This window comes from Seriola aureovittata, chromosome 18, assembly GCF_021018895.1.
Source record: "Seriola aureovittata isolate HTS-2021-v1 ecotype China chromosome 18, ASM2101889v1, whole genome shotgun sequence".
NCBI classification, from domain to species: domain Eukaryota; kingdom Metazoa; phylum Chordata; class Actinopteri; order Carangiformes; family Carangidae; genus Seriola; species Seriola aureovittata.
Genome location: NC_079381.1, coordinates 1573851 through 1600443, shown reverse-complemented (window position 1 = coordinate 1600443; position 26593 = coordinate 1573851). Strand labels below are relative to the sequence as shown.

At 40.7% G+C, this 26593-nt stretch overlaps 2 protein-coding genes across 3 annotated transcripts; both read right to left on the bottom strand.

The window, feature by feature from the left end:
* Window positions 1-1196: 1196 nt before the first annotated feature.
* On the bottom strand, window positions 1197-12393 carry prrc1 (proline-rich coiled-coil 1). Its single transcript, XM_056404162.1, has 9 exons — window positions 12309-12393; window positions 10970-11105; window positions 9450-9857; window positions 7839-7984; window positions 6582-6684; window positions 6325-6488; window positions 5779-5882; window positions 5324-5426; window positions 1197-3596 (listed from the first exon to the last, which is right to left on the bottom strand). The coding sequence occupies exons 2-9, from the start codon at window positions 11064-11066 to the stop codon at window positions 3387-3389; spliced, it is 1335 nt and encodes a 444-aa protein (XP_056260137.1). The 5' UTR covers window positions 11067-11105; window positions 12309-12393; the 3' UTR covers window positions 1197-3386.
* A 191-nt stretch (window positions 12394-12584) lies between these two features.
* On the bottom strand, window positions 12585-26141 carry LOC130186999 (long-chain fatty acid transport protein 2). 2 transcript variants are annotated; one of them, XM_056404408.1, is made up of 10 exons: window positions 25473-26138; window positions 23074-23277; window positions 22585-22743; window positions 20975-21099; window positions 20212-20406; window positions 19047-19137; window positions 18753-18951; window positions 16238-16335; window positions 14279-14409; window positions 12585-14192 (listed from the first exon to the last, which is right to left on the bottom strand). In XM_056404408.1, the coding sequence occupies exons 1-10, from the start codon at window positions 25948-25950 to the stop codon at window positions 14016-14018; spliced, it is 1857 nt and encodes a 618-aa protein (XP_056260383.1). In that variant the 5' UTR covers window positions 25951-26138; the 3' UTR covers window positions 12585-14015. The 2 variants fall into 2 exon arrangements, 1 of the variants encoding a protein (XP_056260383.1); XR_008830372.1 differs by lacking the exons at window positions 12585-14192; window positions 14279-14409 and adding an exon at window positions 16806-17265 and having other exon boundaries at window positions 25473-26141.
* Window positions 26142-26593: the final 452 nt, after the last annotated feature.

The window sequence follows — 26593 nt, the reverse complement described above, 5'->3', positions numbered from 1 at the left end:
TCTGAACTGAAGCAGTTCTATAAAGAAGGATGGTCCAAAATTCCTCCTGAACATTGGTCAGGTCTGATCAGCAGCTAGTGAAGAGCTGGTTTCAGGTTATTGGTGCCAAGGTTCAACCAGTTATTAAATTCAAGGGTTCATTTACTTTTTCCAACAGCACTGTGAATGTTTAATGGCTGTGTTCAATAAAGACACAAAAGATTAGAATAGTTTGTGTTACATTAGCTTAGAGACACTGTGTTTGTACATTTGTGACTTAGATAAGTGTTGGAATACTTTTTCTTCCACTGTATACTTAAAAAAAGCATATTCTGTTGTAAAAATTAATACTTTTTCCGATTGTAAAAAAAAAAAAAAAAAAAAATTACCACCTGGTGGTTGTTTCCTCCACCAACCAGTGTTGTTGTAGTTACAGTAAATATAGTTACGAGTGTTTTTGCAGAACATTATGATGTCACAGTGAACTTGACCTTTGACCTTTTGGATATAAAATGTCGTCACTTCTTCATTTTATCCTGTTAGACATTTGTGTTAAATTGTGTCATGGTGTATGAATAAGTAACACATAAGTTATGGCCAAAAATGTTTTTTTTGAGGTCACAGTGACCTTGACCTTTGACCACCAAATTCTAATCACTTTATCCTTGAGACCAAGTGAATGTTTGTGCCAAACTTCGAAGAAGTTCCCTCGAGGCGTTACTGAGATATCAAGTTCACGAGAATGAGACGGACAAACAACCTGAAAACATAAAGCCTCCGCCCCTGACTGTCACCACAGGTGCCTGCTTCGCCAGTTCTCCCATGGTGCACTGCATGATGGACAGGAGTCACACATAACCATCACTGACTGAAAATGAAATGTTCAACTACAACCATGTGGTAATGATTGCAGTGATTTAGACTGTGAGCATCTAAAACGCTCAGTTTGGAAACACATTTGATTTTAGTGAGTAGAAGATAAAGTTGTGTTCAAGCTCTGTGATTCTCAGTTAACCTGCCAGTCCAGCACTGAGCTGAGGGCACATTTCACATATATGAACCCAAATGAGCAAGTATACAAGTAGTTATGTCTCTCGACTCTCTTTGTGTTGGTTTGCAAAAAAATAGACATTTGAATGGTTCAAACCTACAAGGGTTTTTTTTGGAGTAACTGAAGGTGATTTTCAACAGCACAAGCACTTATACAAACCAGCATGAAAAAGTGATGTATTTTATTTGCGTAAAAAGGCACATTTAGAGGACACACAGTACAGAGAAGAATGTTGTTTCACTAACAGAAAGGTGTTTAGTAACTTCTGTGTCTGACAGTGTCCAACTGCCTGAAACTGGAGAAAATAAATTAATTTCCTTCTTATCTAAATTCCAGGTGAATGTTAGCATCCTGCTGCACTGTTAGCATCCTGATGCACACAGCACAGTTATGGTGGGCAATTATTTTGCAGGAAAAGAAGCAAGAATCAATATGTATATATCATATTATGAGATTTTCTTTTTAAACTAACACATATCTAAGACATGATGACATCATTTGACCCATCAGACCTTTCTAGTTACATCCCAGTTGCTCGCTATACACTGACTCTAAATGGCTTTGGTGTATTAACACAGAGGGAAAATGACTCAGTGACATATGCATAGAGAAGGGAGGTGCAGACTAAACTTTAGAGGGAGAGGCTGGGTCACAAATCACAAATCAGCTCTCGTTAGGCCACACTTGTATCAGGCTGTAGTTGCTGATCTAGTTTAGAGCAGTGAGACTTCTTCTACAGAGAGGTGCAGGGATGATGTATTATTGTAGACCAACCCTGAAGCTATTTTCCCCCTGGTTCCCTCCACTAACAGCCAATGGGATTTTAATATTGTCTCTTGGATTATTAGAGAAAATAAACAACAGTTAATGATCCTGACAGGTTTAGTTCAGCAGGATCATCTTCACTAATGAACTCCACTTCATGATGTTTGAAGCCTCAATACAATCAGCAGAAGTAAAGAGCTAATGTTAGACTATAAACCAACTACAGCACGGTCACATGACTTCAACACCACGGTCACATGACTTCAATACCACGGTCACATGACTTCAGCCTCACCACCACTAAACTTCAGCTTGTAGTTTGATTCAGCTCTGACCTCTTCTTCCAAAGCCTTTCCTCTGACGGAGTTAGAGACAGTTTGTATAAACACAACGAGGCTGTAAAGGTGGACTGGAGAGTAGATCAGTTTTTTTAGGACGAAGGAACTGGAGGGGCTAAAATGCAACTAATTTGCACATTATAGGACTCCATCATCATCTCCATTATAATTTCATAGTAACATACAAAGCAGTACCACAGGTTGCCCGACAGATGTCGCCATTTCAACTGCATCTAATGCTTCAAAACAAAGAGCAATTTTCCTCTTAGTTGGCCACTTCTCGAGCCCCATGTTCACTGTTAACCAACTGATTCATGGGTATTTAAAGAATATATGGGCATATGCCTCACGAAAGCACAATATCAACTGATACTATCATGGCCTTAGCAGATCTCAAGTTCTTGTTAAGTTTACATGTTGAATGTTTCCAAATTCATTTATGCTTAATAATCACCACATAGTAAATTATTACATAGATTCAGCATAAGCAACAAGTGTAGGAACACCATTACTGTATAACAAAGGGGAGGAATGTTGGGTTAAAAGTGGCCCCGGGGCCTCCGAGCAAAGAAAACACAGGAGTCATTTACAGCTACATGTTAAAACAGGCGGATGGTGTGTTGATGAAAGAAACAAAATAAAGTCCTATAGAGAAACATTTTATCCTGTTTAAGGTCTGAAACTGTCAGTAGTGTCAGGACATGATACAAAACAGCACTTCAGTTACTTGAATATTAATAACCAAAATAATGCACAGACAACTTTAGTGGGAAGGTGAGTTTACAGTGAAGTATACAGTATCTGAGTCATGGCAGGTCCACATTATATGAAGTCTAATTGGGTCCAGTAGGGTCATGTCAAAGTGTTGGTGTTCTGGAACACAGAATACAACTGGGACGCGGTCTGAGTTTTAGTCTCTACAATAACATAAAGGAAACTAGATATTGCCACTGTTTGAATGAAGGTTGTTGAGATTAACAGACATGATGTGTGAGTATCTTTCAGGAAGTTAATGGTTAAGTTTTCTTTAAAGCCTGAGTTGACGACAAAGACTTGACTTGAGATCTGACGTGTTGAACATCAGGAAACATCTGTGCGAAATGTCGCAACCAGCGTCTTTAAAGAAATGTGCATTTGGCTTTGCCCCATAAGGACCGATGAGGGCTTGATGGAGGAGAAGGAAGGAGCTTCGCTGTCCCATCAGGTGGTTTTTACTCCAACGTGTCTCCACCTGTCGCCCGAACCCTCCAGCCTCACACAGTCCTGGGCGGCAGCTGCTGTTTGTAGATTCCAGCCAGAGCTTTGGCGGCGCTGTGGATCATCTGACGCTGGCTCATGCCCGTCACAGCCTGATGCCAGTCTGTCCTGTTGATGTTGGGCAGGCTGCGCTCCAGGACCTCCCCCACTGGAACAATCAAACCCGACCAGCGCAGGCCGTAGTCAGGAGGGGTCAGGGAGTGAGCCTGCACGGAGAAAGGTACACGAACAGGTTGATGAGCTACTGGAGGAGGAAGAAGTGACTGATACTGAAGAAATTCTCTGAGGCTGAAGCTGAAATTTATCTCCGTTAATGACAATAAACCAAGCTGCAGCTACAGTGGCTGAAAACTGAAGCGGCTAAAGACGTAAGATGAAGGAGACACTTGTAATATTTCAAGATTTAAAGGTTCTGTAAACAAGATCTTTATGTAAAGACATAGTGAAGTAATGTCATCGTAATCTGAATTCAGGAAGGGTGGCATGTGCATGTTGGTGCATGTGAGTCCCTCCTGTTAAACTGTTGGCCCTCCCAATGGTTATAAACACACAGGCCCCGCCCACAGGTGAGATGACAGTGCAGTACTCAGCTTTCAGTTGAAAGTGACAGTGAAATGTCTGAGATGCTGGGGGTCTACATCTAGTGGCAGTGATGACCGCTTACAGAACCTTAAAGTCTTTCACAAGACAAGTATTTCTAGTATGAAGCCTGGTGTTTATTTGAACAGGCTGCTGGGTTGTAGTGAGCAGCTGAGACTGTTTTCATCTGGAATGTAAAAAGCAGATTTTTACATTTGACTTGGAAAAGATGGAGCGATGCGATGGTAAAGAATCATATTATCAGAGACATTAGGACACTGAAATGAAACCGAGTGTAACCTGAATGTTATTTAATCGACCTGATCTAATTGATGATTGACAATTGTTGTGTCAGTGTTACAATTGTAAAACTGCATCTTGCTGCTATTTGCTGACTTTCTGGACTTGAAATAAAAAGTTTATACTGGCATTACATAATTAAAATTTTCAACTTTATCCACAAAAGTTTTTTTCCCAAACAGTGGCCATGATACTCTGTGGTACAAGTGAATGGGTCATCTGTGCAGGTCTGGCTGCATCCACACTTAAACATTTTCATTTTAAAACAGTGTTTTAAATCATCTCTGTGCAGACTATCACATCTGAAAACACATACCACATGACCATTCACGTTCACTGGGCATGTGCGTACCGGTGTTAACAGGAAGTAGATTGTCTATTCTGCAGTTGGTTGCTTAGTTGCACAAAATACAATGAACAAGGAGCAGTAAAGCTGAAGAGTAAGTACGGTCAATAATGCCAGTGCGTGGCGTCTGCGTCATGTGTGTTCACACTGGTTGCATCTCTGCTGTGTCTCCAGCTCTGTCTCTCCACATAGAGTTTGCAAGTTACTGGAATGTTGGATTTCTCTTCATTATAAATTCATTTCTTCATTTTTGACAGAAAACCAACTGCTACAATGGTTAAAAAATATATTTATATTTTTTCATGTCTGTGTCATATATTCAGATTCAGACTAGACATAGATAACTAAAGTGGAAGGTTTCAGTTTTATGTGAAGTTGTGAAGTTTGTGCTGGGAGATGCATAGTGAGGTGTCAAGTTTCTACCTGTTAACATGTGCGTCGAACTGAAAAACAAGGAGTTCCGCAGCTGTGATGCACATGTGATGCATCCAGTGTGTTCCTGGCCTAACGCTTGTACTTCGTTAGTCAAAATCTCTGTTTCTGTCCATCCAGATTAAAACATAGTCCCGAAGTAAAACTGGGCGTTTCTACAAGTGTTTTAGGGACTCAAAAATTCCAGAGTAGTGTGGACACCAGGTGTAAATAATGATATGTTTTGAAACTAAAACACATTAGTGTGGATGTAGCCTCAGAGTTGTTGATTAGTACCTGTTGGACGTGATCTAGAGCCAGAGGAGTTGCCTGAGTGAAGACCTCGATGTGGATGCTGTAACCAGGGTCCTCCAGGATCAAACAGCCAATGTCAAACCACCTGGAGACAAACAGTATATATATGACTGCGTTCAGGCTGTGTCCGACTGGACCTCATGAGTCAGTCCGGCCACCAGACACTCACTGGTGAGCCACCCTCCCAGGTGTGGCTCCAGGAGGGGGCCCCAGCTTTCCTGGTCAGTGGCTACTGAGATTCAGTGTGTGTGGAGAAGATGAAAACTTTCAGTCCATTACACTACAGACTACAGCTTCAATCTAAAGGCCCTGTTCACTGCAGGGCTGTTGAACTGGTTATTTCACTGTGCAAGCTTTGGTTCTGTGTGTGTGTGTGTGTGTGTGTGTGTGTGTGTGTGTGTGAGTGTGTGTGTGTGTTCTGCTGTCAGTCTTCTTACTTGTCAGGAAAGAGTTCAGCGATGAAGTTTTCCGTAGAGACCACAGGCTGTTTCTCATGGATCACACCAGCTCGACGCAGGCTGTCAATACGTTCCTGAGCCCCCTACACACACACACACACACGCACACGCACACACAGTATGTGCATGACTGAAACTGAAAACCCTTCACAACAGACATTGCAGGGAAATGTGCTACATTGCCAACGCTGCCTGTAAATTAAAGGTGGGGACAAAATGTTGTTACAGATTATATTGGTAACTTCCTCTTGCGCCAAATATCGACATCTTTATTAAAACATGAAGGCAATCTAAACGGATTCCCCCGCTACACACACAGGCTTCATGATGAGGAGTGGATGAGTAAGCAGTCACTGTACACACCCCCCCACACACACACACACACCCCCCCCCCCCAAAAACACACACAACCCCCCCCCCCCACACACACACACACACACACACACACACACACACACACAGCATCTTCCTGTCATCTGAATGTCAGCTGAGACTGCAGCCAAAAACCAACAGCAGTGAACTGACCTTGACGCCGGCTGCGTAGCCCACAGGCTGTGGGGCAATGTTGGACTGACCAGGCTCTCCAGTGACCATGGCCATCCCAAAAACCTCTTGGAAGGCGTCTCTGACTGCATCCACATTCATCTCCTTATCTGAAGTCACCACAATGTCAATGTCCCCACCAGACTCTGGAGAGCAACAACACACACACATTTATTTTCTTTATATTTGAACATTCAGTTAAGATTTCTTCATCATGGAGGAATGTAGTGAACACTCACTGATGTATGGAGCCATGCCGGGATCCAGAGTGGTGATCATGGACTCTACAGAGTGTTTGGTTTTGTCCAGGACTGTCTTCACTACAGCGTTACCTGCTACTCCCTGAGGACACACACAGACACACACAGAGTTAACTCAGACAGGATCAAACTATGGTGAAAAATACCACAGGAGGAGGGAAGATTGCATATTACATCTTTAGGTCTTGTGTTATCAGAGACCTATATTTTAGCTGCTACCTGGCTGCTCACTGCAACTTTGATTGTTTAGACGTGTCCTCAGAATAATGATATCCGGTCCTTACTAATGCTTTGTATCATGATGCGTTTATTTTCATGTGTCTGCAATCTGCGATGTCCATTGTATACAGAGTTAAATATAAAAAAAAGAAGTTGTCAGAGCACTGTCAAAAACTGCTTGCTTCTTTACAATGAGCAACACCTGAGATTACTGCCTTGGGGCTTAAATTATCTGTGGACAGCTTTGGTCTTCCATCACCCCTCGTGCTCAGAGGAATATCACACAAATCAAATACATGGCTCCTAAGCGGCCAATAAATTAACAACAAACATTAGTTTACTTCGGTATTGGTGGAAGAAGCAGGAAATGAGTAAGTAAAAGTTAAGTAAAAGATAAGAGAGATTAAATATGACAGTTTGTCCGACTCTCTGTGTCTGGGTTGCAATTAAAAACATTTACAACATCAGGATTATAGGAGTTTTTCTTTTTGTATTTATTCTATTGTCAAAAAAGCCCACAATAAGAGCACTGGCTCCCTATAAAATCCAGAATACAATTTAAAATCCTCCTCCTCCATCATACCTTAAAGAGCTCATAGTTCCCTATTATCCAGAACAATCCGTAACAGAACACTCCGCTCTCTAAATACAGGTCTACTTGTGGTTTCTAGAGTTTCTAATACTAGAATGGGAGGCAGAGCCTTCAGCTATGAGGCTCCTCTCCTGTGGAACCAGCTCCTAGTCTAGGTTCAGGAGGCAAACTCCCTCTCTACATTTAAGATCTGGATCAAACTGTCCTCTGAGACAAAGCTTATAGTTAGAGCAGACTCAGGAGAGCCCTGAACCATCCCTTAGTTATGCTGCTGTAGGCCTAGGCTGCGAGACAGGACGGGACGTGCCAGGACTAGCTGGTTAGAGTTATCATTGGTGTTTGTTTGGTGAGTGAAGGAATGAAGTAGAAGTAGACTGGTAAGTAAACAGCTGCCAGTGCTAACATTATGCTTAGAGTGGTGTTACCTTGAAGAAGCCCCAGAGGCCTCCACCAGTGTTGATGTCTCCAGACACTCTGGGATCTTCCTGCTCCTCTGGGAAGGTGATGGGAGATCCAGTATCCGGCCCTCCTGTCATGGCTGGCTGTTGGACCATGGCGCTGGACACCACACCTGCAAGATGGTTAGATTATTATGATACAGTGTTCAGAGTTTAGGGATCAAAAGTCTGGAGATCTCAGCCTCTTGCCTGAGCCTCATGACTTTATGGAAATCTATTACTTTTCTAAAACCTAAAATGAACATGAAAATCCAATGAACACCACCAAGATAGATATACATGTATATATTCATTACATATTTACAGTACATTATTTGCATGGTTGTATGGGACAGTAACTTCTGCCCTGTCTCCTTCTGCTAGGATCATTTTTTATTGTGTCATTTAGCTGATACTTACAGAATTGAAAAGAATAAAGTAAATGTTCCTTGTTTAATTTTTCATTTCACTTTTCATAATAATAATAATAATAATAATAATGAAAGTTCATAATCACTGGAGTGCTGTTCAAAGTCACTGGTTAGTGTTTTACATTAAATCAAAACTATTTGTATATTCAGTATTTTCAGGATTCAAGATGACAAACTGAGCTCTGAGAAGATTCTGATATCTGACAAAATACTGATAAGAAGAGTCTAAGTATATGTGACACAACACATGATTTCAATGCCATTTTGTCTGTGCAGCATGTACAACATCCCTACTCTGTCCACTAGAAGCCTACAGTTCTGACTGTGACCAGATTCAGAGTGAGTTAACAGGTTCCACAAGTTCCTGTTGTTCATTTCCTGCTACTGATTCAGGAAAAATCTAACTGATTTCAACCTGGTGTATTTCGCATAAATGTAGATATTGTGACTCTATGGGTCGCACCAACTTTGCACCCATCAACTCCATCAAAGAAATTGATCTGCACTAAACTATACTACTGTCATCCCTCTATTTTTATTTCTTATTTCTTGTGACTTTTCTGATCTGAAACAGGGACTCGTATGTGTATCAGGGTGAGTTGCATCAACCTCCTAAAGGCTTTTCATACAAACATGATTCTTACATGAATCTGAGTCTTACCAAAATTGAACACACACAGTAACATATGATCGTCAACCATTAGGCGTGAGCCAGTATTAGTAATGTGTTCCTGATGAAGTGCGTGAAGTAACTTGTTTTAGTATGTTTTGGATGAAATATGCTCCAAAACATATCTTACTGTGGAGAGGTGCTGTCAAATGCTCCTATGACCCAGAGTTATTGAACAGCCTGGCCATGGTGCAAGCTGCAAGCTGTTTGACCGAGCCTCGCCCTTCTAACCAACCAGAAAAGGCCAAGGTCAGGCTGCCAATCAATACATGAACTACCCCTCTTGCTCCAAGGCATCATGCTGGTATGAGCTGCTGGAAGATCACTCTGGCTGACTCACAGACACTTCCTGCCTCAGCTGAGACAGCCAACACAGCCCCACAGTGTAATCATTCTGAAACTGTGATACAAACGTCCACGATCTTGTGTCACAATGCCAGAGGACAGAAGAGGCTGTTGAAGAAGAGTAGTCACAGAGCAGACGAGTGTGGCTCTTACCTGGCATGGTGGCAGCACTGGAGAACGTTGGCATCAATGGCGTCTGTGGTGTTCGACCAGCGTGACCCCGTGTGATGTCATACCCTGCACTCATGGAGAAGCTGGACATGGGCGGCCCTGTGGGAGGGGCCGACATGCCGGGAGCCGAGGTCTGAGGTGGTCTGATGGGGGAGGCCAGAGGAGGCAAAGAGGGGGAGGAGGAAGGAGGGAAGGGAGAGCTGCCGGTGAAGGGGGAGGCGAGTGTGGAGGGAGGAGGGAACTGGGAGGAGAGGGAGGAGAGGGAGGGGGGCGCGGCCAGAGGGCTGCTGAAGGCAGGGAGGGAGGGGACAGAGGGGAGAGCGGTGGAGACTGAGGGGGAACCGATGGAGAGGGAGCTGGTGTCTGGGAGCGACAGAGGACTGGACAGACCTGAAACCAAACAGCTACAGTCACACCTCAGAGATACTGTGTCTTCTGTCAGCAGATCAGAGATTCAGTCAGATACCAAATGTCATTATATGACTGTTCAATAATTAATCATTTTCAATCCACTAAGATACACTGGCCTTCATTTATTCTACATAAACAAACATTTTGATAAGAGTCCTTTAAATTTCTTTTTTAAATAGTTGTGTCCAAGATATTATGTACTGAGCCGCAAGGTTGTTACTAGACTGTAACTAGACGTGAAAAAACATTTTCATCAACTGAAATAAAAAAAGACATAAAATACAAAAAAAAAAAAAAAAAATTTAACTAAATCTGTATTGTGTGTTTGCAAAACTAAACTCAACTAAAATAACAGAAAACATTTCTTTAGTTTTGGTCTGTCAGTTTATTTCATACATCAGTCTGTAGTATTAATGAACTTCAGTGATGAGCCACAGAGCTGCAGCTGGACAGTCCAGTTCACTGATGAGTTCATGTTCAGTTGGTTTAAATGAAACACAACCACACACATGTACACTTCAGGCTGCATCTGGTCTACACTGTTTACATGTCTGTGCCCAGGCCTACACTTTATGTTCTGTTGTTGTTGTGTCCAGTTGAATGTTTCTGGTTAATGACACAAGCACACACACCAACACGCCTCAGTGAATACATTCAATTGTTTGACTTTTTCTGACCTTTTTGAATCTCGCCCCTTATCAAAAAATAAAAAACTAAACAAGCCAACCTTCTTGAAAACTAATTCAAACTAAACTGAGATTGAAAAAAAAAAGTCAAAACAAATTTAAAAAAAACTAATAAAAAATATTATGAGCTTGCTGAGCAGGACTATGTGATAAGATCATTTGTAGTCAGTAATGGAAGATTTTCTGCTTCTCCATAAAGTCATCATTCCAGGTGATGTTTTATTCACACTATCCTTTTCACAACAGCCATATTTCCATACTGCTTTACTTTTCCAACAACACAGCTCATCAACGTTGAACTTTCTGGCAGCATATTTCAGAATGTCTACTAATGGGTGATAATGGAATAATGGATTACCAATCTGAAGTTTGTCTGTACAATTTGACCTTCACAGCACGTCTTACCTATGGTCATTGGTGGAGCGCTGACTGTGGCAGCTACAGTCAGAGGAGGAGTAGGAGTGGTGGGGGGTGTAGTCTCAATTCCACTCTCTTCCATCATCTTCTCGGCCTGATACCTGAACTTCAACCCAGAGTATAGCTGCAATAAGATGTGAGGAATTAGGTTGGCCTCAACTTGTTGTTTAGTATTCTTTTTCTTTATTTATAACTGTATATAAAAAAGTCGAGTTGGTAAAGTGAGCCTGTTCCAGAACAGGCACGCAGCAGGTTGTCATACATACCCCGAATGACAGGCACACAGAGAAGGCCGGTACAGACACTGACTGGGCCAGACTTCCATCAGAGTGAATATCAATAGGCCAAAAAATCTATTTAAATTAATCTTTGCTTGTTACATTTACATTTACATCTACCTCTCTCTCTCGACTCAGTAAGATGATCTGACAGTGCTTACACTTCCTGGGTGCAAAACACAACTATGTAAGATATGCAAGGTGGAATTACTGACTGGACAAAACTGATGACTGTCCATGTCCAGTTTGTTGTGATTTCATTAATTCCAACTCAATTAACTTTATCCATCCATGGCAGAACAGTTAAAGGTGTAGGTTTACTTTGGAATATGGACCACTGCCACACAATATAAAATACATTGCAATTATAATTTTACTTGTCTCAAATCTAGTTTTACAATCTTTTATTATTTCACTTCAGTTAGCACTGTCCTTACATTGTGCATAGTGGTGAATAAAATTATGTTAATAATCAAATTATCACATACTAACACAGCAGTTGGGGGGGGGGGGGGTGTCAGTGGAGCCCCGAGCCCCCTAGAAGATAGAGCCACCCTTGCGGATGTGCACCGGCACTCCAGCTTGTATACTTTAACATTGCAAGGAGGAACTGTTGTGCCTCCATCTGACCACGACTGTCTGCCATGTTTCTGCTCTCTGGTTAAAATGAACTAACTTTGAACTAACTTGAACGTTGTGAACAGTTTAGCTCAGTCTCGTTCAGAACGACACATCACTGCTCTGTCTCAAGTTGTATCCGGTTATTTAAACACAGTTGAAATTCAATAAAACATATTAAATCAACGCTTCACTCTGTATGTATCTTTGTTTATAAGCGACACAACATCGAACCGTTGGTGTTTGAACTGACTTCAGTGTTAGCTTCCTTCGTGCTGCACTTACAGCTCAGCTCCACGTTTAAACCACACTCCGCTCAAAGGAAACATTCAAATATGGAGAAAGTCATATTTACATTTTGTATCTAATTCTGTAGGAAATAAGCGTCAGTGAATCATTTATATTCCTCTGCCAGTGGCTCGACTACTCACCTGCTAGCTGGACTAACGTAACTCTGCACCCCCATGAATAACCCACCGACCCACTGTGATGACGTCATGTGTTGCCACGTCTGCTCGACCGCGACTCCTCCCATTACCGGGAGAGCCCGGACCAGACAAACTTCGTGTAACATGTGACCGCCGCTCCTCCCAAAACATAATTATAAAAAGGCAATAACTATAAAACTATACCAGTGTCAACAATGAGGGGAACAATGAAATATTTTGTTCCTTTGTTCCTTCAGACCAATGATAACAGGATTAATATTTGACATTAATTAAAAGTTTATTTTTTACATTAGTTACAATTCATTTAACATATGTACATTAATGTAGAAATAAGAAAATATGGTCTTTTTTATGTTTACAGTGGTGTATGAAATTACAATGAACAATAAATTACATGTCCTGGTTAAAAGATTTTTTGAAAATTAAGAGTTAAAAGATTAACAATTTTTCATTAAACATTACTTACAAACATTACAAAGTTGGAGCAGAAAAAAAATGCAACGGTTGTTAATTTATTTCAAAAACTAAACTACAGTAAAAAAATATGAATTGAAAAAGATTTCAAATTTCGTAGTGTTAAAATATTTCTATCCAGTTGTTTAAATAATAATATTATTCCCTAAGTTGTTGAGTAAATATCTAAAAAATGGTTAAAATTTTAATTTAAGATAAATTAATAACATTTATCTTCTTTATATCCATTGCTTCCATTAAATCTTACCATACTTCTGTTTGTAGTTGTTTGGAGTATAGTCAAACAGTTTTGTTCTGGGCAACAACTTCTATAAATGTAGGTACAGTGAACTTTATATTAATTTTTAAGTTTAAACAGTTACATTTTAGTACTGTTACCTCTCTATGCTAAGCTATAATTTCTACTAATACTACTTTACACTTAAGTATAAATGTATTTATGCCTTTCTTCCCCAGGCATGAAAAAGGAAATAACATAAATTCTTCAGTAAAAGTCTGCACACAAAATGAAAGTCATTCAAATAAAGGCCATGGTCAGTATGAATTATTATTGGAATGGCCGGTCACTAATAAACAAATTATTTGTAGTCTAATAGCTCATGTAATAAATTCAATATAATATCCATTTCCACACTAATGCCATCAGTACAACAACAGAGTCACGTCATACTCCCCACTCCGCTGCTCATTTTCCTCTAAATACTATTTTCACTCACCAATCACTTTGATTTGCAGTTTTCTTTTCTTTAGCACTGTAAACCTAACATCATTGTAACTGAACTAGTAAAGGGAGGAGTCATGGACTCTTGAGTGCAACAGGAGGGAGAGGTGCTTGTTTCTAATAAAGGCCTTCTCTTTGTAAAGGTAAAAAAATAAATTAAAGTTAGGAACTTACTGAAAACAATTCTTTTCTTTTCTTTTTAAATTCTGGATGGTTTTACTTCTTCAGGCTGATTTAAATTATTCAAAAGAGAAAGAAGATTTACTTGTTGGTAGAATTGCTCATAACTTATTGACATACGCAGACTATGAGACAGAGTCCCTAGAAAATACAGCTCTGTTTTGTTTTTAAATGCTGGGAACCAGCTACTGTGCCACTGATCACAAATCAGGGTTTTAAGCCCAGACAAATGGAAATGCAGCCATGACACGGATCATCTTAATCTTATCATTAAATGCCTGTCAGTACTCTTGAATTAAAATGTCTTAAAACATTTATAAACTGATCTCTCCCGACACGATGTCTTCATATATACTTCCAGTCAGGAGAATAAACTCCTTCTGAGAGACATTTAAGAAATACAGAGGGTCCCTGGTTACATCTGGATTAAAACCCTCCTGGACCAGTTTCACCTTCTGCTGCTTGAAGGTTTCAGTCACATCCAGAGAGGTCTGAAATCACACATATAGACATTGATGAAAATTATGATTTTACACTAAAACTAAACACTGAAGGTGTGAGTAGATGCATGACTTACCTGTATTCTGAGAAAGCGCGGCCAGGCGTACGCAGGAAGTGTTTGTACTAAGTGGTTGTAGAGTTTTGTTCCATTTAACTTGTGGTCATGTTTTAAGACAACAGCAGCCATACCTGCTCGACCTTCATATCCTGCACACACAGATTGGAACAAGTCACCAATTTGTGCTGAATGAACAAAAGCAAACTGTCTACAGTTCCTTCATTACCTTGTTGTAATGTTTCATTTCTATGATACATGACTGTGGAGTGGAAGGAGCTACTGGTTCTGGAGGTATTTTCCCCACTGTAAACTCCCATTTCAACATTTGACCCTACTACAGGCTTGTGTTAATGTCATCAGTTTGGATTATTTCAACTTTGGTTCTGTGAAACCAGGTCTTTAATTTCCAGGTCTGGGTCTCTATACGAGCGTCAGCTGGGATTGCTCTGGAGCAGAGGCCAGAGGCCTTACTAACATCATCAATATCTGTATTATCATTTTCTTATCATATTCCATACACGTTGCAACATGCTGTAACAATACAACAATTTGAGATCAAAATGACCTACATTAGACATACTCACACAACCGCATACACTAACACTCAACTTGCACTAATATCAGAAAGAATACAAATAAAACTTTAATGATATTTATGTATGGTTTCCAGAATTGAAGAAAGCCTTTCCGCTTGCCCTCACTTAGTCTTTCCAGACCGACACAGTACGAAAGCTCCTTTATCAACACATTGGAGCATCTGTACTCTTCCAACAAAGAGCAGTCGCTCTCCTGGCTTGAAGAAGTCCAAAGTCTACAAGTTGAATCTGTTTTGATGTTTGACATTTAAAGGCAGTACAATATTCCAATCGGCCTCATCAATGTTTTCTAGTACATCCATTTTCCAAGCATTTCATTGATCTAGTGTTGATTCAGTACTATATGCTACCACTATGTTCTAACATTTAGATCTTTTTGGTGTTATTCCTCAACTTTTGATAAAGGTGGTATAGACCGAAGGCTTTGTTGTCGTTTGTATAACACGTCACCACAGTTGTTCAAACTGAGCCAGAGTGTGATTTAAACTGCTGAATGTTGGATTTCTAGCCTTGAACTCTGCTTCACCTTCTGATAAAATAATTATAGCTGAACCTAAACTAAAGGCCACAGATGGCCAGTCCAAAAACATCAAATGGTTTGTATTGCACCGTGCAAACCAAGTAATCCTGGCCTTAAAAATTTGATACTGGGACCTTTGAGGAAGAAACCTGGCTAAATTTCACTGCTACGTTCCAATTGGTTGTGCTGTTCAGCCTGGTTAAATCCTGTGCACATGAAGCCACAGGCATGGCACTGAATCTCTATCGATGCTGTAATTACACTTATAATAACAAGTGTTGGCAACGACACAACAGAACGTTTACATACAGCACCCATACACCATGTAGTGTGTATTACCTACAGTGGTGCTGGTGCACTTGGTGTTTTTGTAGCTGTCGATTCATGTCGACATGAGGTAGCATGTATCATTTTTGTGCGCCAAATTCAAATGGCATAGGACCCACACCCAACCAGCACTGTGCTGGGTTTTGAAGTGCACCCATTGGTTAATTCAGGGCTGCTTTTGTGCTCAAGGCCCATCTATAGGGATTCTGTTCAGCTGAAGCTAATATGAGGTGATATCTTCCAAAAGTAGAGTATTTAATCATTACCTGTTTGTGCAGCAAAGAAGCACATCCTGGTGTTCACATAGAGGTTTGTTGACAGCAATAAACCTACACGAGTCTACCAGGATGAAGACACTCACCTGTTCTGTCTAATTCAACACTGACTATCAGCTTAAGCTGAATTAAAATTTAGTTTTTGCTTTTACCCCCAGAACACCCGAAACACCTCAAAAACACATTTGAAAAATGACTGTTTTAAAGCACAAAGCAACTGTAGCTGAAGCAGCATTATAAATCACAGTGTAACACAGACCTGGGACGGTGACTCCATAGACGTTGGCTTCCCTAATAAAATCAAGAAGACCTAAAACCTCTGACACCTCTGTGGTGGACACGTTCTCTCCCTTCCACCTGTGTGACACAAAGTTAAATGTAGTTAATCTTACAGTAACTGCAGGAAAAAGCTGAGAAGAAACTGACATGATCATCTTTTAAGTTACGTTATCATTTACTTTGAGTGGTCTTTGTTTCCACAAGTCCAAAATTCACTCTCTGTTAGCTCTGTTTTTGGTTTCTAATTTATCAGCTCCAAAGATTTCTGTGTCTTTGGCTGAAAACGGTTGCAACGAAGCAAGAGCACTGAGAGTGACTCAAAACAGTAAAGTTGTATGAGCCGCACAGCTGAATCACTATGAAGCACTGTAAAGTTCAGGGAAGCTGCAGAATCTGATGATCATTCTGTGCAGATTCATCACTTTCACATTGTCACATTGGTCTTATAGAAATATTAATTATAGCCAAGAACATAAAATACTGTATGAATAATAGTATAGAGAAATATACACCCATCAGCCACTTTATTAGGTACACTTTGCTAGTACCAGGTTGGACCCCTTTTGCCTTCAGAACTGCCTTAATTCTTTGTGGGAAAGATTCAACAAGGTGCTGGAAACATTCCTCAGAGGTTTTGGTCCATATTGACATGATAGCATTGCGCAGCTGCTGCAGATTTGTCGGCTGCAACATCCATGATGCTAATCTCCCATTCCACCACATCCCAAAGGTGCTCTGTTGGATTGAGATCTGGTGACTGTGGAGGCCATTTGAGTTCAGTGAACTCATTGTCATGTTCAAGGAACCAGTTTGAGATGATTTGAGCTTTGTGACATGGCACGTTATCCTGCTGGAAGTAGCCATCAGAAGACGGGTGCACTGTGGCCCTAAAGGGATGGACCAGCCACAATACTCAGGTAGGCTGTGGCGTTTCAATGATGCTCAATTGGTTCTCAGGGGCCCAAAGGAAGCCAAGAAAATATCCCCCAGCTTTTGAGAAATGTGCATCTGAAAATAAAGTGTTTCATTTTAGAAAAAATGAAACAAAAAATGTAGCTTCTTTTTTTTGTCAACTCCATTTCACATCTTAACAGTGTCAACCATTTTTATAATAAACAATCTCAACACATCTTTACAACTAAACAGCTTTAACACACGCTGTCCTCTTTTTCTTTCCTTCTCATCACCCACTGCCCCACTTTCCACGCTCGTTTCTTCGACTCTCTCGTCTTGTCTCTCACCTGTGTGTGTTTCTCACTCTTGGAGTCTGAACATTGGCAAACATGGAAATTTTTTATCATTTTACATTTAAATCTACAACACAATTAAGTGCCTAAAGTGAAGGGGTCTCAACACTTTCTGAAACCACTGTATATGTGACAGGAGATATCTTTGTCAAGGAACCACCACAGTAAAATAACCACAATGTTTATCTCCTAGGAAACTCGGTTATTTTTAGTTCTCTTCACTCCTCACTTGACCTTAAAATCATGAAGGACATCTCAGTTTCCACAGACACGGAAAGGCTTCCGAGTCAGGATACGTGAAACCATCCTTTACATAAGTTTTATAATGGACTGACAGCCAAATCACCACAGCTTGATACGTATGTGGATGTCAAATAACAAAACCTTAACTTAGGTGCAATATTATCACTGTTTAGATCTCATTTGCACCATCTAACAGTTTAAACTATTAGATACTGTATATATTAGCTATAGGCCTGATTAACAAAGGAATCAAAAAACAACTTATGCTCCTGTAGCAACGGAAACAACTCAGAGTCGCTGAGAGGTTGAGGTCGGGCCTGGTTCTACTAATTCAAAATATGTGAAAGAAAAAACGTAAAAAGAACAACTTATTATAACGTGCACAAAATTATGATCAGAATCGAAAAAGAGCGATCAAAAAGAAAGAGGCGGTCAACAGAAAATACAGCGACGCACTCACCCCGTCTCCACCTCCCACACACAGGTGAACAAGAGCTTAAATCAACTACTAATATCCATGGCACCATCCATATCCTTGTGACTCAACTCTATTAATTACATTAATAAATGATATCACAAACACTAATGAATAACAATATATAAACCACAACCACCCAAAACATAAACCACAAAATCCATTCCTCTCTGAAAATAAGTCATGGCTCCTACAGCTCTTCTGCGTCTTATCCATTGAGGATTTTTATTTCTATGATTTCTTGAAATCATGATGTGGATTATATCAGGGAGAGTAGAGATTCTTTACGCCGTCACTGTTGTCTGTTGTCTTTCAGCTATGAAGACGCTTTAATTTCCTCTCAGTTTCCATTCAATCACATGTGATGCTGTAAATCAATCACCATGTCCCTGAGCAGAACCTACTGACAGAAACAATCAAGCTGCTCAATATTCTAACTATAACCTGGATCATCTGATGGTAACAATGAAATATCAATCCATGGAGAATCAGGAATGACATGCTTTGAAATGCTTTGCTGATAATGGTACCTGAAGGTGTCTCCAATGCGGTCATGGAAGTAAAGAAAATCCCTGTGATCGTGCAGCAGTAGGTCTCCAGTGTTGAAATAGATGTCCCCATCTTTAAACACATCCCTGACCAGCTTCTTCTCAGACTGGACCTTGTTACCAGCGTAGCCCAGGAACTGGTTCATAGTGGTCAGGGGAGCCACCAGGATCCCTGCCTCTCCTGTGCACAGACATAAGATGTACATGTCGAAGTCTTCCTACGTACTACAGACTGAATGACTCATTTAAAAAGTCCTCGGGATGTGATTACATTACCTATTTGTGCTCGTTTGCATCTTCCAGAGGCTGTTCTTACCGGCTCGTATGTGTGTGGATCATATCTGAGGAGCTCGAACGGCATAAAAAGCTGAAAAAAGGAAAACAGACAATTCTTAAGGACTGTGAGTTGTTACCCAAAAACGCTATGTAAACATAAATGGCTAATAGAATACCTTGGTTAGCATTTCACACATGTAACACATGCAATATAACGTGGCTAGTTGGCTAGCATTAGCTCAACATACCAGCTCAGAAAACACACACAAGTCAAGGCCGCTTAACAGAACCCGATGTGGACCTCGTACAACGGTTATCACACATAAACACCTGCTTCTGTAGGCTGTTAATAACTTACACTCCTGACCAACACATCCAAGCAGCCACGTTGGAGTTGGTTACCATGGTAACATCAGTATGATGAACAACTGCTTGAGCAATACATTGTATATCAAAAATTTTGATTTGAAATTTGATTTTTCTAATTTTTTTTGTTTCTCTTTTTCTTGTTTTATTTAATAATTTCTTATACATTTACTGTCTTTAACTTCTTAATTTTGCATCTACTTGGTAACATAGTATATGACAAATAACATTAGAATTTGATTTTAATCTTTGTTAAGCCCACAGTGAATTAATACCAACTTTACAGCTTTATGGGGCTTTTTTAGCATATTTCAGCAAATAGTTTTGGTTTTTCTGCCAACAATTTTTCTGCTTTGGTTCAGTGTCTCTTCAACCAGCTGCGCCATGCTGATGTTTTCATTAATAAACCCACCACCTGCTCACCAGCAAACAGCAGACAGACTAGGTGATAAACTGGTGAACATGGTGGAGCATTTAACAATTAATGAGCCAGGTATTTTTCTCAGGAATCTGTGGAGATCAAACCAGAGCTAAAAGAAGAGTGAACACTGAACTTATATTCATCAGATTTTAGTTCCAGCGGTAGGTGAAGCTCCACAAACACCATAAATGCCATAATGCCACACCATGCAAACAACAGCATCTTTTCATTAGACCCAGCTCAGTAGAGTTGGGGTCAGGGCTAACCTAACCCTTCTGACCAACATGTTTCCAATATGACAAAGCTGTCATCTAAATGAACAAATTGTATTTGCAAAAGCACATGAAAAAGCCCAACTGCAGAGTATGGCGAGGTGACCTTGTTGAAATAGCTTGCCCTCCCAATCGGCCCAACTTCATCGGTGTAGTTGAGGAAGCCGATGCTGGCCTCAGTCAGGCCATAACCCTCTCTGATCTTGATCCTACCAAAGCGTCTTGCAAACTCCTTCCAAACATCTGACCTGAGACCACTTCCTGCCGCCAGCCGAACTCTGTGAATTCTCTCCTCTGGAACCTGGAGGCAGAAAAGGGTTTGGGTAAAAAAGCACCATTTCTTTCAAAAGGTACAGCCCTACATTTTGGGAAATGTGCTTATGCCAAAAAAATGCTCAAAAATGAAGTTTGGGGCTCTGAACATTTGTTTTGGCCGGATTAGAAAGAAACTCCCAAAGCTTCATGAGGCTACATTCAATATTCATGGTTCTCTGAGGATGAATCTTTCTGACCTCACCTCTAGTCGTCACCATCAGGACAGAATTTATAGTTCTACATAACATCTGATTAAATCTGGTTTGGAGATGTGCACTAATGGTTGTTGTCACAACCTATTTATTCAAGTTAGCTTGATGCCTAACCAAGAGCTAATTTGTTTTTTTTTTTTATGTCATAAAGAAAAATATATTTAATAAGGGTCATTCTACGGTGTGGTACGTACTTGTGAAACAGTTATACACAAAAAACACCAAAATCTTAAAAGTAAATTCCATGATATTTACAGAGCATCCATTTATATACATTATAAAGGCTGCAATGAACACTGTACTGTGTCTTTAAACTTCCAGTCAAATGACTGTCAGTCTTACCACAGGATGATTGACCAGGTATCGACAGAGTTCTCCTATGTACTGCACCACTGTCACCTTGTGCTGCACACATTCCTTCCAGAACTGACTGGCAGAAAACTTCTTTTTTAACACACACGTTGCACCTGTGGGCCACAGGAGAAGACAGTCAGTGTGGAAAGGAAAACAGGAAGCTGTGTAAGACAATACACTTCTAAAAAAACTCTGATTTTTATGCATCCTCCATGTCTGTCAACACCAAAACTAATTGTTTGTGAGAAGTTTCCTCTGCTTTGTTTGCTTTGCCTTTTCTCCTGGTATGTGGTATGTGAGGAAGTGAGAATTCCTTATAGACCTAAGAAAAGGATTTCCGTCACCATGTTGGTTTCCTCCAGCGTTTGCCCTCGACCTTACATTATACTGAATATAAATGGTTAATCTTCCTGGAATTGTTTATGTTTGATGCTGCCACAGTCCAACTAAATCATTTTAAAAAAGGAAGCAAAACTAAAAGCTGTAGAAACTAAATCTGAACTTTGTTTTTGCAAAGCTCATAGTTCAGCCTGATACTACAAGTTGGCTAAATGTGCCCATTTTGAGGGATTGGGATGTGATTTCCAACTGTGCAAATAACAGCTGTTCAAAAAATAAGATATTTTGGAGTTTTAATCCTTAAATGCATTGTACACTTCTTTGGGAAATACACTCATTTGTTTCCTTTCTGAGACTGAGATGGGAAAACTGATACCACTCTCATGTCTGTGTGTTGAGTACAGAGCTGGAGTCAGGATGTGGTTAGCCTAGCCTAGCAGGGGGGGGGGGAGCAGCTGCTCTGGCTCTGTCCAAAGTTCAAAAATACATCTGAAAGAGAGAAACATTTCTTCTCCTGCGTCATTTATTTTCTCCTGACTTACAAAACAAGAACAAGAATCACCTCCTCATGGTTTACTCCACCAACCAGCCAAGTTGCTTGAAAGATGGTCACAATCTAACCTTACTGAGTTACACAGTGAAGTTGACCTTTGACCATTTGGATATAAAATGTCATCACTTCATCATTTTTTCCTGTTAGTTACTGTGTTAAATTGAGTCATAATTAGTGAATAATTTCTTGTGTTATGGATGAAAATGGATTTTGTGAGGTGACAGTGAGTTTCCAAGTCCAAGCGAATGTTTGTGCCAGATGTAATGAAATTCCCTCTTGGCACTCCCATAAAAATCTAATCAGTTCGTCTTTGAGTCCAAGTGAATGTTTCTCCCAAATCTGAAGAAATTCCCTCAAGGCGTTACTGAGATATCACATTGAAAAGGCCAAAAACATGTTTTGTGAAGTCACAGTGACCTTTGACCACCAACATAGTTCATTGTTGAGTTCAGATGGACATTTGTGCCAAATTTTTAGCGATTCCCGTGAGGAGTTCCGAAGATATTATGTTTACAAGGCCAAAACTGTGTTATGTCAGGTCCAGGTGACCTTGAACTTTGACCTTTGACGACCAAAATCTAATCAGTTCATCCTTGAGTCCAAGTGAATGTTTGTGCCAAATTTGAAGAAGTTCCCTCAAGGCGTTACTGGACACCAGGGCTTTAAAGTTTAAATCGTACATGTACTGAAGTACAGCTGTTCTTACCAAGGTGTATGCATCCTCCAATCCCCAACAAGGAAGCAGACATGTGGTAAAGAGGAAGAGTTATGTAGATGATGTCATCAGATTTGGCTCCACACATTGTAAAGAAGGCCATGCTCGCAATGGCTTTCAGATGACCTACGCGGGCCGCCTTGGAGAGACCTTGAAGAGAATGGCACCAGTTACTGTAGAGATGGTCCACATGCTCAGATTCCTTTGCATTGACACTATTATTATTGGCATTTTTTTTATAATTATAATAATGTCTCTATGTGATTTTTGTGCAGTGTGAGGAGTCTGTCACCTGTAGATTATGTTTTATTATAATAAAATTATATTATTAATGTAATAGAAAAATGATATTCTGCACTTTGTGTAATCTGGTTTGAACTTTGTATGACCTGGCTCTGTATATCCCTGAGTGTGAATCTGTTGCCACATGTATGCTCCTTATCTGGTACAGAAATAACACAAAGTAATAATATGATGTACCTGTTGTGCCCGACGTAAAAATGAAGAGGAAGTTTGACATGATGTCAACTTTAGGAAGTTCACTTAAGGTTTCTCCAGACATGCGTTCCACCTTATCTAATAAAGTGTTGACGCCGTCAGAGGGCGATGTGTGATCCACCACCCACACGGCCATGTTGTCCTTCTTCAGGTCAGGCAGCACCTCCTCCAGCAACTGCACCGAATCTGGATGAGCAGACACAGAACCGGTGATCACACATGTACAGAGCTGCTGATCCCACTCTGCAGTCATCAGCAGCTTGGGCTGCTGTATGTGTATAATAGATAATCATATTGTTCTTATTCAGGGACAGCACACCATTCAAATACACAGGTGTGCTTATTGACGTCATGGCAACCGGTCAACTCTCAGTTCAACCGATAGCTTTTCAAATGTTAGAAAACTTTCATCTTTTTCATCAACACTTGCACTGTGCACAGTCTGCGGCAGTGGTAACTCGCTATGGGACCGCACACTGCTCTTTATAAGGCTGTGTATCTGATGAATCATTTTTAAATTAAATTTATGGTAAATTTAGCTCATTTAGACAGATGTCTCCCACACACTAGAAGAGAGCTTTTAGTGTCACACTATAAGATTTTGTAAACACTGGGTCACTATTTGCAAAACTAGATTCCTTTGAGATTATTTCCCATAATCCTCCTGGTGAAAATTTACAGGAAGGAAAACAGTTTTTTCCACTTTTTGCTCTTTGAAATTCTACATTATGATTATAATTATTGTTATTATTATATAATGTTAGTAACTCAACACTGTCATTGTGGGGATAGGGTTAACATTATTTTGCTTGTGTCCAATTACCCTCGTCTCTCAGCCTCACACAAAATGACTCACATTCTATCAACTCTGTTTGTTGCTTCCTGTTTGGCGCTGGAGAAAGTGTCACTGAACGTCACTTTTGGCATGAGCCAAGACTGAACACAGGCTAATATTAAACATGTCTGACTTTATTGAAACTTCAAGATGAAAAACAGACCGACTGAAGACAGCTCCTACGACCGCATCACACCAAGCGAATGAGATGATAGGAGCGTGCCGCAACTCCAGCAAAACTATCTCTTAACATTGGAAATTTTGAATTTAGAAATTTAATTTGCTTGAAAGGTTGTTTGGTGTGAGGTCAGCATTAATTTTGATCCATCTGATGTGTATGGTGGCCCTGAGAGCTCAACTGCAACTTAAGAAAACACAAGCAAATAGACAGAAAACAAGCAAATTCAGACACGCGCTGCAAGTAGCACAGGCGACAGCGGAAGTGTTTCCAGGGGACACTAAAAAGTGATGAACCTGGCTGGGACACACTTGTTAAATTCTTTGTGACTTTTGAAGTTAAAAACATGAAACAGAGAGAGTTGAGAAAGGAAACAGTGTATTAACAATCATTTCCTGTCACTGGGTCACGTGGGTTTCTCCGCCTCCCCGCCCCTTCAGGAGACCAGCAGCAGGTCTGAGTCAAACAAACAAACTCTCAACAACACAGATCTCCTCTCTCTGCTGGTTCTGGTTCTGGTTTCACTGCTGACGCTTTCCAACTGCAGAAGTTTAGAGGGACCTGAACATGCAACTATGATGTAAAATTTATAATAATAATACTATTATTCTTATGATTATTGAACTGTTTTGGAGGGGAAAACAGAGAGTATGAGACTGATCAATCATGACCACGCCCACTTAGGAGACAGGAAGTGTAAACCATGTCGTACCGTTGGCGCTGCTTGTAATGTGTCATCTTCTGTTACAGAGTATCTTTGCACTGAAGTTCGTCCCAGCCAGGTTCATCACTTTTTTGCATCCCCTTGGAAACACTTCCTCTGTTGTCTGTGCTACTTGCAGCATGTTTCTGTGTGTGGTTGTGTTGTGAGTATTTGCAGCTCATGTTTTGACAAATTGATGAAGATGTTTTCTGATTGGCTTGCGTTCCGTCTATTTGCATGTGTTTTCTTAAATTGCAGTGCTTTGAGTTGTCAGGGCCACCGTACATGTGACTATAGGAAAGCTAACAACAGGGGCAAAAAAGTCTGTTTTTCACTTTCTGCTGACAAGCTGTGAAATTAAAAAAGGGCCAATTAAAGTGATTAAAAGTGAAGCACTTTGATAAACATGCGTTATCAATAACAATGAACACTGAGCATCAGTATGCCTGTGCTGTTTAAACTGTGGGAGGTCTAAGAAAAGGCCCCCGAACACTCTTTGTCCGGCTCTGCAGAGGCGTGCGTGTGTTTTAATAACAGACTTCTGAAGTGTTTCTTAAATCGAGACCCCTCCCCTCTCTGCGGGAGTTCTACTTTAAATCCCTCAGATTGATGGATTGACAGAGTTTACCTCAGTGGATAGAAAACCGTGAGAAAACGTGTCAAACCTGCGCCAACAACCAGCGTCCTGGCCCCGCAGCTCTGAACGCAGTGGAGCAGAGACTTGGCTTTCACGTTGACGTTAAGAAACGCGACTTCACAGCCCACTTTGCACAGTCCCAACCACACACAGATGAAGTCCGGCTCGTTGCACATCAACTGAGCAACAATGTCCCCTTTTGTGAGAGAGCCCTCCGCCCTGAACGCGTTGGCAAACTGGTTACTTCTGTAATCCACATCCTGGTATGTCAGGGTCTGGTTTTCGAAGATAATGAAGGGTTTGTTCGGGTTCGTCCTCGCCCGGTGGAGAAAACAGTCGAGGTATGTGGTGATTCCCTGCTTCATACCGGCCTGCAGCGTCTTTCTGTACCTCCGAAGTTTCAAGTAATACATCAGATCCTCCCAGAAGAAGGGATAAGTGATCTTCTGGTACAGAACGAGGGCCAGTAGTCCCGCTACAACGCTGGTAAACACCAGAGTAATCATCTTCCTGTGAACACAACTCACCTCACTTCAAGTCTGCTCCAAACCTTTAAATCACAGGCTGCAATCGCGCATGACTCCAGGAAACCTGCAGTCAAGATGATAGCCCACTCATTATACTGGTTCATAGCAGCACACTGACAGCCAATGAGCTATTAGCACACACACACACACACACACACACACACACACACACACACACACACACACACACACACACACACACACACACACACACACACACCCCCAAGGTGCAAGAAATTTCGCAGACGACCTTTTCCCTGCTTTGCCCCCTTTACTTTGAGTGGGCGACCTGCTCTGATGTGCTATCACCCGGATGTAGGCCTCTGCTGGCCCACTGCTGGCACTGGCAGACTGGATATGAGCCTGGTCGGGTCCACTCTATAAAATACAGATCGGTCAACAAAATATATGTGGGCTGCTGAGCCATTACACATTTGAGCTGTCAATAAAAATAGAAAAAAAATAGTTTTAAATAGAGTTAAACTAATTTTATAACAACACACATTACAATACATGTACTATATAGCTAAATGTAGTGTAATGTATTTTGAACCAGAAGTGTATAAGTATAATGTGTATTTGTACAAGATCCTCTTCTGAAGCGACTTTAATATGAGTGGAA